The sequence below is a fragment of the Prenolepis imparis genome, unplaced genomic scaffold, assembly GCF_030444845.1.
Source record: "Prenolepis imparis isolate NDT839.2.m4 unplaced genomic scaffold, iyPreImpa1.0 SCAF_14, whole genome shotgun sequence".
NCBI classification, from domain to species: domain Eukaryota; kingdom Metazoa; phylum Arthropoda; class Insecta; order Hymenoptera; family Formicidae; genus Prenolepis; species Prenolepis imparis.
Window position 1 is genome coordinate 8,464,284 of NW_028141172.1, and position 12,615 is coordinate 8,476,898.

General features: G+C 33.3%; 1 protein-coding gene across 3 annotated transcripts in view; it reads left to right on the forward strand.

The window, feature by feature from the left end:
* Nucleotides 1-11,903, forward strand: part of Regnase-1 (zinc finger CCCH-type containing protein regnase 1) — a 34,043-nt gene extending 22,140 nt beyond the window's left edge. Inside the window, exons 6-7 of one of the 3 annotated variants that reach the window (XM_083054073.1) lie at nucleotides 146-449; nucleotides 4,878-11,903. In XM_083054073.1, coding sequence (XP_082910199.1) covers nucleotides 146-449; nucleotides 4,878-5,238 — 665 coding nt within the window. In that variant the 3' untranslated portion in view covers nucleotides 5,239-11,903. Of the gene's footprint in view, nucleotides 1-145; nucleotides 450-650; nucleotides 1,091-4,877 lie in introns of those variants that run through there. The other 2 variants (XM_083054074.1, XM_083054075.1) reach the window with 2 other exon arrangements.
* Nucleotides 11,904-12,615: the final 712 nt, after the last annotated feature.

Genomic DNA, 12,615 nt, shown 5'->3' on the forward strand with positions numbered 1-12,615 from the left:
TATATATATATATATATATATATAAATTGTATGATAAAAATATAAAAAAGTTGTTGTTTAATCTAAAATATTTCTTTTTTATATTTTTTTATTTTATCAACAAAGTTTAAATAGTTCATAATTTGTACGTTTTTTTTTATTAAAGGCTATCCCTCTGCAGTGAATTGGGCCACATCAAGGGTGAGTAATCCCGAGTCAGAACCGGCAAACATGCATCGCAAATTGCAGCGACAATTGACCCTTAACCCAGTATGCGATCCGCGACTTTATCAACTCAGGCGACATCAACAGCAGCAGCAACAACAGCAACAGCAGCAGCAACAACAACAGCAGCAGCAGGCTGATCAATTGCAACAATCAGTTATCAATCCTTCGCGCTCCAACGTGCAACATCGACCGTTGACGAGACACACCAGTAATGAACCGTCATATCCAATCACTGCCATGAGGTGAGTTTGATTTATCTAAATACTATCTACAAACGCGTGTGTGTTTTAATAATACTATATACCTAAATAATTAATATATAAATTACGTATAATATCATATAGAATATTGTGTGTGTTTCCCCTTTCCCTCTTTCTCTTCTCTCTTCGTTGAAGAAGACGTGTCCAACATCGCTTTATAAAAGTAATAATTTTTATCTACAGATTTATTAGTAACTATTCACGACTGCCACTAATATTAACTGATGGATCTGTAAGTACCCTTAGGGTGGAGTCCCATGGAAAATATCAGTCCATGGAACTCCAGCCTAGAGTTATCGCGGATGAAATCTCATTGTCAGATAAAAATTGGCAATATTAACTAATGGTATTGGCGAAGAAGAAATGAAATTGAATGATTTAGTAGTTACAATCAAGAAGCAGAACAAAAAAATTGACGCGAAAAAGTGAAAGAATTCATGTGCGAATAGTGAAGAGAGGATAATGAAGAGACTGGTTTAACAGAAGAGAAATAATAATAATTAATTCAGAAGAAAAGAAAAAGAAGAAGATTCCGTAATAACTGAAGTGAATGAAAAAAAATCTATGATGTAATAATGTAAAGAAAAACTGAATGTGTAGGATGGTAAAATAAAATGCTTTAATTGCTCATTATTATATTGTATTGGATGATTGCAAAAGTTCGTGCCCGATTTGCATAGATGGTGGTAATAACTTCAAATCGGGCACGAACTTTTGCAATCATCCAATACAAAGAATTGTACATACAACACAAAATTAAACATGCGACAAATGTGCAAAAAATCATAAAATGATTGAATTTACGGCGACATGAGTAGATAAAAAATGTGTGTTAAGTGTATGTTTAAAATTCAAATATCTGAAAATAAGTAATAAATATGACACACTTGATCCGGAATATCCGACATTTAAAGCTTCTGGCTCCTCACCGACCATGTTGAAATTGTGACGTCAGATGCGAGAAAACATACGCTAAAAATTCTTAGATACCATTTTGAAATAAAAAGATATTTCGATGAAATAGCACTTCAGATGGCTTTAGCACACTCTTAAAATACCTGAAAAATTATCCTTTTTTCTTTATAATCAATCAACACACAGCTGTAAAATGACTGTAATATGAAGCTTAGTCCATCTAGTCTTTGCACATGCACAGTCATTCTGCATGATAAAGTCTGATATCACGATCACAATATAAGTATACACAGTAGCGTCACTTCTTTGTTCTATGTGAGACCCAAATTTTTAGTACGCATGCGTCGGTCGTACATTTGAAGATATGGCTGCGCCCATATGTACGATATTATAACCTGTAAATATCTGTATTATAACCTGTTTTTTATAATCCGAAAAGGTGTATAATATTAAAAATATTTATTTCTAATATAAAAATTAACATTCTATTTATTTATTTATATAAAAACTAACTTTACATTTTACTCTGAGCATTCAAATTTAAGCGATGTACAATTTTCAATGTGGCGATGGGTCATGTGACTTGAGACAACTACATCAAAGGTGCCAACAGCTCAGTGTCGCTACTGTGTGTACTTGTGTCACATTTTTCGGTTGTTGATTGCTTATCAAGGGAAAAGAATAATTTTCGAACTATTTTAAAAGTGTGCTAAGCCATTCAAATTAAGTAGTATTTCATCGAAATATCTTCTCATTTAAAAATGGCATCGAAGAATTTTCCATGTGTGCTTTCTCGCCTCTGACGTTACAATTTAACATGGCCGCAGAGAGAATCCAAGGGCTTTAAGGCTCCTGCATACTCGATTGCCAAGTCCGTAAAATTTGTACGACAGCGCCACATTTGGCAAAACTATAAACTATTAAGCGTGAAAATGACATAAATTATTCTTGCGACTTACAGCGTCATTTATCATTTTAATGCAGTGTTTCTATTTTTAAAGTAATTGTTATAGTGTTAAAATATACCGAAGACTCTCATTTTGTTATAATTTAATATGTAAAAGCAAATATTTATTTCATTTCGATACCTGTCAAACAGCTGGTTTTCGTCCTTGATTAGGCTCAATTCAATTCGACATATACAATGTTATTTATTGCTTACCCAAACAAAAGGAGAGTTTTCGATATATTTTACAAGTCGGTTCTATCGGTTACAAACCCTATTTTATTGAAAAACATTTTTATTTTAGCGTAAGTCGCAAGAATTTTCATGGTATATTTTCTCGCTTCTGACGTCATCAATTCAAGATGGCTGCAGTGAGTATGCAGGAGCCTTAAGAGGGCGCTTCATGGGGAGAAAAGGAGAGTCAGCTAGGAGAATAAAGACTGGTTTATAGAGGCTGTAACCGCTTTCCGCAACCGTAACTGTAACCGTAATATAAGGATTCAACCAGTCGCGTTACTTGATTCGGAACGCGGTTGAATGAATCCTTATATTACGGTTACAGTTACGGTTACGGAAAGCAGTTACAGCCTCCATAAACCAGCCTTAATACTAACAATAAGTAACAACTATAGGAAGAAGAGAAGTTAATATTATGCATAAATGTGCAAAGTTTGATAGAGCATAGGGAGATACAGCATCAGATTATGAAGAAAATAAGTCCTACAGTTATTAGCATTAGATTGATTATACATACTATATGTATGCTATATATTCTAACTCTACACGTAACAATAGAAAAAACAATAGAGAACAAAAAGGTCTACATAGAATTCGTGCATCTGAAAAAAGCTTTCGACAATGTAAAGTGGGAGAAAATGTTCAAAATACTCAAAAATGTAGGGATGAAATATAGGGATAGGAGAGTAAAACATAATTTGTACAAAGACCAAACGGCGATTATAGAAACTGAGCAGGAACGTAGAGAAATGAATATTAGGAAGGGAGTAGGCAAGGATGCACTCCTGCTGTTATCTCCGCTAAATTTCAACTTGTATATAGAAGAGGCGATCGGTAATATTAAAGACAGAACAGATTTCGGAATTAACATGTAGAGGCAAAAGATTAATATGCTTAGACAGCTTCACAGATGATATAGCGGTATCAGCATCTAGCAAAGAGGAATTGGAAGTGGCATTGAATGAAATGGAAACAGTTTTGACAGAGGTCTATGATATGAAAATCAATAAAAAGAAAACCAAAATCTTGATATGTAAGGCAACTTCTGCTATTTGGGAAGCCAAATAACTCGGGATGGTAGGAGCGGTAGGGACATAAAACAAAGATTAGTACAGGGCCAAGCCGCATTCAACAGAAAGAAAGCAATACTATGTTCCCGAGCGTTAAATTTGGAAACTCGTAAAAGACTTTTGAAGACATATGTGTGGAGCACGGCATTGTACGGTTGCGAAACGTAGACTGTGGCGGAAGCAGATAGGAAAAAATTGGAAGTATTTGCAAAATGTGGTGTTACAGGCGCATGATAAAGATACCATGGATAGATAGGGTTAGCAAAAGGAAAATATTAGAAAGATTGAAGGAGGAAAGGAATATATGAAATGCGATAAGGAATAGGAGAGATAGAATGGTAGGACACTTGCTGAGACAGGAAAGGTTAGTTCGTGACATGTTAGAAGCGGAGATAGAAATAAAAAGAGGCAGAGGAAAGCCCAGACTAGATTACTGCTCGCAAATAGTCACTAGAGGCAAGTAGACACATGGGGTGCTCCACCTTTAGGGAGATGCATGCGTTGGCTCAGGATAGGAAAGGATGGAGATACGCGTCCAACCAGTCTTCAGACTGAGAACTCTATGACGATGATGATGTATACTATACAGGGTGAGTCTTTTTAATCTTAACAGGCAAATATCTCTGAAATTAAGCGAAATATGAAAAAAAAAGGTTTAAACAGAAGTTATAGTATTTTGAGGGGCAAAGAAGTTGGCACTACTGACTTTTTCTTAAAAGGGCGATTTTTAAGGTCATTTGAAGGTGATTTGTTTTTTTAAAATAGAACTATCTCATTTTTTTATATAAATCGATTTCTCGCAATATTCACTATAAAAAGTTATAAGAGTAAGATGGCTAAAAAGTGAATAGTTTACGAGATATTTTATATTTTAGTTTAACATAATCTTACATATAAACTATGGAATATCTCGTAAAATAGTTATTCTCCGATGATCTTTAGCAAAATGTCAGTAGCACCAACTTCTTTCTCCCTCGAAATCTTTTAACTTCTGTTTAAATCTTTTTTCACATTTCGCTTTATTTCAGAGATATTTGCCTGTTAAGATTAAAAAGATTTATTCTGTATATTACTAGATTGATTGAAAAATAGTAAACTAAGCCTTAGAAGTTTATACATATATCTCCTATTTTATATTTTATAATTATATATATATATATATATATATATATATATATATATATCTTTCAGTGAATTAAATAGCCAAATAATCTGTTCGGGCATTTTCAAACCTGATTTCAGCTGGGACCATCCCGATTGTTTTCAGCATCATCAACATCAGCATGTGATGCGTATCGCTTCCGCCCCAGATTCTTATAAAGCGTGGCCGCCGCAGGGTACCACCTTGATGCGACCATCGCCAATTCAGAGACTGGGCACTTCGGATCCCCAACTGAATCTGCTACCGTCGCCGCCGTCCACGAGTCTGCATATACCTTGGGGCACGCACACCCAAGACGCACGACGTCGCCTGCATTATCACCTCGCCAATATCTTTCCTGAAGAGCAGGTGCAAACTGTCATGGCGCTTCATCCGCATGAGGTCGACCCTCAGCAGATTTGCGCCACCATTCTGGCAATGTTTCCAAAAAATCAAAACTAACGCGATTGTGTAAATTTTGCACAAGATGTTCGCTAACAAAAATGAATTGAATTATTGGACTAAAACTATTTATATATAGCTCTATTATTTTTATAGGCGTTTCGCGATATATCGCAAAGCAATCTTAATACAGAATTTATCTAGCGTTTTATCATATGTTAATTATGATATTGCAAGATGTTAAAAGATATAATATATGTCTTTGGTCGGGTTGAAAATAGGAGCTATTTCGACATTTTTTTTCTTAAGAAATAATAATATATTGAATATATTTTTAATGAACGCAAAATCAGAAATATGAAAAGAGTTACTACGAGCCAGACGGAGATATTGGGCACAACAAAATTGTTTTTAACTGCTAAGACTTTAATAAGGCTCTCGACAACCATATTTAAATTTAAATGGCAAATAAGAACTAAATGCGGAAAGAGATTGACAACCGTCTGAATTTTCTGAATGTGTTATCATCATTGTTAGAGATAATTGGTAATTATTTACAATAGGAAGAAGATGAAACACTACATAACCGTACATGATGACGGTTTACATAACCGTAAAATGATCGTGATATTAGACTTTGACTGCGCATGTACAAAAACTAGACAGAATATATTAAGGTTTTTCATGGTAGCATCAAGCATTATCAAGCGTCTGCGTTTGCGCAGATCTCAAATAAGATAGAATTTAGCGTCTTGCGGCTAATAATATTAATAAATATAACAAATATAAATGAATATAATTAATATCATTAATTTTCAGTACTAATGTGTGCATATTAGAATATAACATTTTGATCTTGACTGAATTCGTATGACTCATTATGTTGTTAGTAGCACAAAAAGCTAGAATCTATTTCATTTAACATCTGCATCATGAGTTTCTGCGCAGATGCTCGACGCTCGATGCTACCATGTAAAAGTATACCTTTACAGTCATTTTACAGCTGTTGATTTTGATTATAAAGGGGAAAGGATAGTTTTCGAGGTATTTTAAGAGTGTATTAAAACTATATCTGAAGTGCTGTTTCATCGAAATATTTTTTTCGAAATGGCATCTAAGAATTTTTAGCGTGTTTTCTCGCCTCTGACGTCACAATTCCAACATGATCGGTGAGGAGCCAGGAGTCTTGAAGTATACATAAGAAACCTCTTCCAAAATATTCACGAAAGAATGTAGTATATAAAATAACATGTAAAAATTGCGGTGCCTCTTGTATTAAAGGACCACGCACTATAATTATATGAAAAAAGTGGCCGTTAAAATCGACCAAAAGTATGGGAAAGTGTACTTTGTGTGATGCCAATCAGAAATTTAAATAGGCACGACCTACAAAATATGCTAGTTTTTAAACTATGATATATGATTTAAACTATGATAATATGAGCCTATAAATGTAATATTTTTGCTCATTTTTAGACAAAAAATAGAAAATTTTGGGTTCGTAGCTTAAAAACTAGCATATATTGAAGTCGTGCCTATTTGAACTTTTGATCAGCATCACACAAAATACACTTTTTCATATTTTTGGTCGATTTTAACGACGACCACTTTTTTCACCTAATTAGTGGTCCATAAAAAAGTGGCCATCGTTAAAATCGACCAAAACTATGGAAAAGTGTACTTTGTGTGATGCCGATCAAAAGTTCTGTTGTAGATTATGAAGAAAATAATACTCAAGAGTTTATGATTTGTAGCAAAAAGGTTTTTTAATGATAACTTTCTTATTTACTCGCTACAGCAATTAGAACACAACACGTGACGTGCATAACATAACGACATCTACATATATTTATGCGCATGAGTATAACCAAAAATAATATAAAGATGTAACACAAAATAAAACTAGAAAACTAATTCTCTATTCCTACACTCCCCCTGAATTTGTTTTCGGAGTAACACTCATTCCTCTCACACAATAGTTATGTTTATTCTTTTGTAAAGCTTTTGTTAATACGTCCGCGACCATTTTTTCGGTTTCAGTGTACTTAAAACTAATTTCATTTGAATCTATTTTTTCTCTAACAAAGTGACTCATATCTATATGTGTTTAGTTCTATTATTACATACGGAATTTAAAGATAAGTTTTGAGCCGATTGATTATCGTTTAATAAAGGAACACAGTATGTTTGATCTAGAATTTCTTCCAATAAATATTTTTAAAATATAGCTTCTTTCACAGCATCTGACATAGCCATGTATTCGGCTTCCATTGTTGACAACGCCACAGTTCGCTGTTTCCTACTTTCCCAAAAAATCGCTGCTCCTCCTAATATGAAACAGAAACCGGTATACGATCTTCTATCTATAGTGCATCCACCCCAATCTGAATCTGTATAGCCTTTCAATATTTCGCCTGTCTTCCTATATGTTAAACGATAATTCAATGTTCCTTTTAAGTATCTTAACAATCTTTTAGCCGCTTGCCAATGTTTTTCCTCATAACAATTATTAAATTGACTAAGAACGCTTACTGTATGCATAATGTCTAGACGACTACAAATTGCTACATACATAAGACATCCTATCAATCTTTGATATGGTAGCTTATTATTACAAACAATGTCATCGCGTTTTAATTTTAACCAATGCCTGTTAACTTTTCAAGAGGAGTTCCTACCGGCTTACAATTACTCATATTAAATCTATCTAATATATCCTCAATATATTTACTTTGGTCTAATGCTATCTCTTCTTTTTCTTGACTAATTCTTATACCCAGAACAAGCTCTGCTTTTCCCAAGTCTTGCATCTCAAATTTTAATATAAGATCCTTTTTAATTTTTATCTTTTGTATTTCATCATTTGAAAATATAAGTAAATCGTCCACATATAAAGCTATAATAATCAAAGACGAATTATTCTTTTTAACGAAAACACAAGGCTCACATTTTAACTTTTTAAAATTTAAGCTTATTAATGTAGCAGTAATTTTATCGTACCACATTCTAGATGCTTGTTTTAACCCGTATATAGCTTTATTCAATTTGCACATTAAATGCCTTTCATTCTCTTTAATGAATCCTTCTGGTTGAGACATATAAATCGTATCCTTTAGATTACCGTTTAAAAATGCCGTTTTGACATCCATATGATCTTTAGTTAAATTTAATTCTACAGCTAAAGCGATTAATGTTCTCAAAGTTGAATGTCTTACCACCGGGGAAAAAGTATCCTCATAATCTATCCCTTGCCTTTGACAAAAACCTCTTGCAACTAATCTGGCCCTAAAACGCGCAATGTTGCCCTCGGCGTCCTTCTTAATTTAAAAAACCCACTTACTGTCTATTACATTCTGTCCCTCAGGTAATTCTGTAAGTGTCCATGCCGAGTTTTTGTACAATGATTCTAGTTCGTTTTGCATTGCTTGCTTCCAATTTTTACTATCCTTTCCATTTAAAGCTTCTCTAACAGTTAATGGTTCCAAGTTATTAGAATCTTCACAGATTGCTTGATATGTTATCATATCTGGAAACTTTTTCGGTTTTCTTGATCTCAATGGATATCTTCGAGTTTATTGCACCTCGTTGTCTGTATCCTCTGCCTCTGTACTTCTCTCTTCGGCCTGTTGATTTTCTTCAATTTTCTCTTCTATTTCATTCTCATCTTGACTCTCATCTTCTTGTTTGCATGTTAACGGATTTGTTTCAATTTTTTCTTGAGTTTTTTTATTTTTAATCTCTTGATAAGATCCTTCTTGAATTTCAATAAAATCAACATCTCTTCCCTTGTATATTTTATTAGTATGTTCTTTTGGATTCATCAACCGATAAGCCTTTGAATTCTCGCAGTATCCAACTAGAATCATCTTCCTTGTTTTAGATTCTAGTTTCTTTCCTTGTTGATCAGGAACATGAAGGAGTGCTTGCGATCCAAATATTCGTAAGTGACTTACATCAGGTTTTTTGCCTGACCATGCTTCTTCCGGTGTTTTATCAAGAACTGCTCTCGTTGGAGATCTGTTTTTCAGGTATACGCTTGTATTAACTGCTTCTGCCCAGTACTTACGATTTAAGTTAGCTTCTTCATAGCACGCGCTTTCTCCATTATAGTTCTATTACACCTTTCGGCCACTCCATTTTGCTCAGGTGTATATGCCACAGTTGTTTGATCACATATTCCTTTCTCCTTCATGTACTCTTTCGTAGCTTGATTCACATATTCCTTTCCGTTGTCTGTTCTTAGAATTTTCAGTCTTCTGCCCGTTTGATTCTCTGCCAACTCTTTGAATTCTTGGAATTTAGCAAATACTTCATCCTTTCCTTTTAAAAAATATACAAAAATTTTTCTAGATTTGTCATCAATAAAAGTAAAAAAATAATGTCCACCCCCCCACGATGACGTTTGCATGGGTCCACAGACGTCAGAGTGCACTAGCTCCAGAATGTCATTTGCTCTACTCGCTTTCTTGAATGGTTTCCTCGTTTGCTTGCCTTTAAGATATGGAACACAATTCCATGATTGACAAATCTCTTCAAAATGAAGTCCTGTTACCAAATTTCTTAGTTGATTCAAATAACTGTAACTCAAATGTCCCATTCTTTTATGCCATAACTCACCATTACTTGGTCTTGATCCTCGATGAGCTAGATATAACGATTCTTGGATATTATGTCCATTGTTGTCCATTGCGTCTAGTGTGTAGATTCCATTCTTCTCTTTTACTTTTAAGATGAGCTCCCCCTGAACCTTTATATTGTCATTCTTAAAGATTTCACATCCTTTTTCAGAGAAAAACACCGACATATTCTTCTTTACTATGGCACTAACGCTTAATAAATTTGCATCGAGTCCTGAAACATAGCTTACATTATTTACAGTCAATCTTTTACCATTATCGTCCAAGTTGACTAGTACGTCTCCTATGCCTTCACTTGATAATTTGACATCGTTCGCACAGTGTACATCCTTTTTATTAGTTTGCAGATAATTCGCAAACCAATCCTTTCTATTACTCATGTGATTTGACGCGCCTGAATCGATGTACCATTTATTTTCTTGAACTCTAGTTGTCATTGCACTCAGAAATGCTAAATCCATTTCTGCCTTTTTTTTGCTGATTCCTTCTTCGGTTTTTCTTCAGTTTTCACAGATTCATCTTGCAATCTCTTCTGGTTACGCCTTTTGTTTGGATTATTCGAGCAGTCTATTGCTTTATGATCTTCTGCATTACATATAAAGCATCGAAAACGTGGCTTAAATGTATTGCCAGTTTTTTTATAATTTTTATTCCTTGTTTTATCTTTGTTTCTAGTTAACATTACACTATCCCCTGCTGCAGTTTCTTTTACATTGAGTTGAAGAAGTTTCGTCTTTACTAAATCTGAAGTAATTCTCTCAGCTGAGTTGTCCAAAGCCATTCTTAAAGGTCCATACTCTTCGCTTACACCCTGTAACATAAGCGCTGCTAATAATTCATCATCAACTTCCTTTCCTATATCTCTTAGTCGTTGCGATGCGAATAATATTTCTGTCACATATTCTTCCATAGATTGAAATTGTTCGAGTTTTAATGATATTAGTGTTCTAAGTAATCGACATCTATTATTTACACCTTTATCTTGAAAGGCATTTCGTAGTAGAGATTCCTAAGCTTGTTTTGCTGTCGTACTTCCCATCATGTGAACAAGACAATGTGGCTTAATCATCATACCAATTTTTGATCTTGCCTTGTTATCCTTTAAGACTTCGGATGCATTTTGTGAATTTGGCTCTTGAGAAACCCACTTCCATAGATCCTCGTGTATCAGATAAAGTTCCATTTGGAATTTCCAGCTACTATAGTTACTCGATCCTTCCGGTTTTGAGAAGAGGGGTAAACCAGCGTGTTCTGACATGTTGTATTATTATAATATGTATGTCAGTACTCAATTAACCTCAAAAACTCTTACTTACAATGAAATCACCTTTTTGTAGTTTAAAAACTAGCATATTTTGAAGGTCGTGCCTATGAATTTCTGATCGGCATCACACAAAGTACACTTTTCCATACTTTTGGTCGATTTTAACGGCGGCCACTTTTTCATATAATTAGTGCGTGGTCCTTTATGTTTAAAATAATTAACGAGAAATTTTAAAACAGTTTTGTTGCGCCTAATATCTACGCCTGGCTTTTATACATATATCAGAGCCTTTTCAATTTATTATATTTTTTAATAATATATTTGAAATAAAATAAATTTTTTTGTTTCTAATTGTATCTTTTTAATTGTATGTGAGTGTGTATGTATGTTTTTAAGAATTTTTTAAATCTGATTGATATATATATATATAGGTATATATATATATAATTAAGATAAGCGCGATGTCCATTATTGTGCGACAAAATAATGTGGAGAATGCTAGAGTTAGCTTCTATAAGACAAATAATATCCAAAAATTTTTCAAATATAGAAACTTTAGCCTTCACATAATTATTCTTTTTTAATTGTATTTTGAACAAAATTGTCACAATTTAAACTAAATTTTTCACAATATATTTTTAAATTAAAAATCTAAATTTAAAAAATTAAGCAATTTAAGAATGTTTTTTACGTAGAGGAGAAAATTTAGATTATACTCTAAGAATTATTGCTTTTTTTATTGTAAAAGATTATATGACTGTCTTATGGGAATCCTATCTATCACAATAATAGACACAATCTGCGCCAACAGTTTTTATTTTTATTTGCAGACATTATTATTTACGAATTAGATTTAAAAAATTCTTAAAAACAATTAAAGAAATAAATCTTTGAATAAAACAATTTAATTTTTTTATTTATCATTTTCTTTAATTAACTTTTCTTAAAATTTCTTAAATTAAACCTAATTTACTAACCGAATTTTATTTAAAAAATTAGTTATTCGAGTTAGAATTTTTCTGAGAGTGTAGGTGCCTCTTTCCCACTTTACAATAAAATAAAATAATAAAATATCAGTTTTCTTTTTTTTTACACTCAAAAACTCTGTTGCTTAAGTCAAAAATAAGTTGTCAAAAAACTATCGAAGGCTAGATTCGGGGAGCGCGTTTTTAGCGCTATAAGCGTGCTCTGTCCTTGTTTAACTTTCAGTAAGCAACAGAGATAGAACGACGCTGTCAGCGCTAATGCCCTAAGAAATGTCAAAAATAGGTAAAATCGATTGTTGACGATAATGTAACAGAAGACAAAAGAAAGCGTAGACAAAGAAAAAATGTCAAATATACAGGATGTAATTGAAAAAGCATATATGGAGCACACCATCAGATTCCGTGGCCAATTTGGAAACGATTTTTCCTCAGCGAGAAAATGTCAAAGGAGGTCGTCATTTTTTGCATGTTCTCAATTTTTGTCATCTTGTATCTTTGTAATTAAGCCTTAAATTAAAATTCTATTAAAATAAATTCTACCTGAAATTAA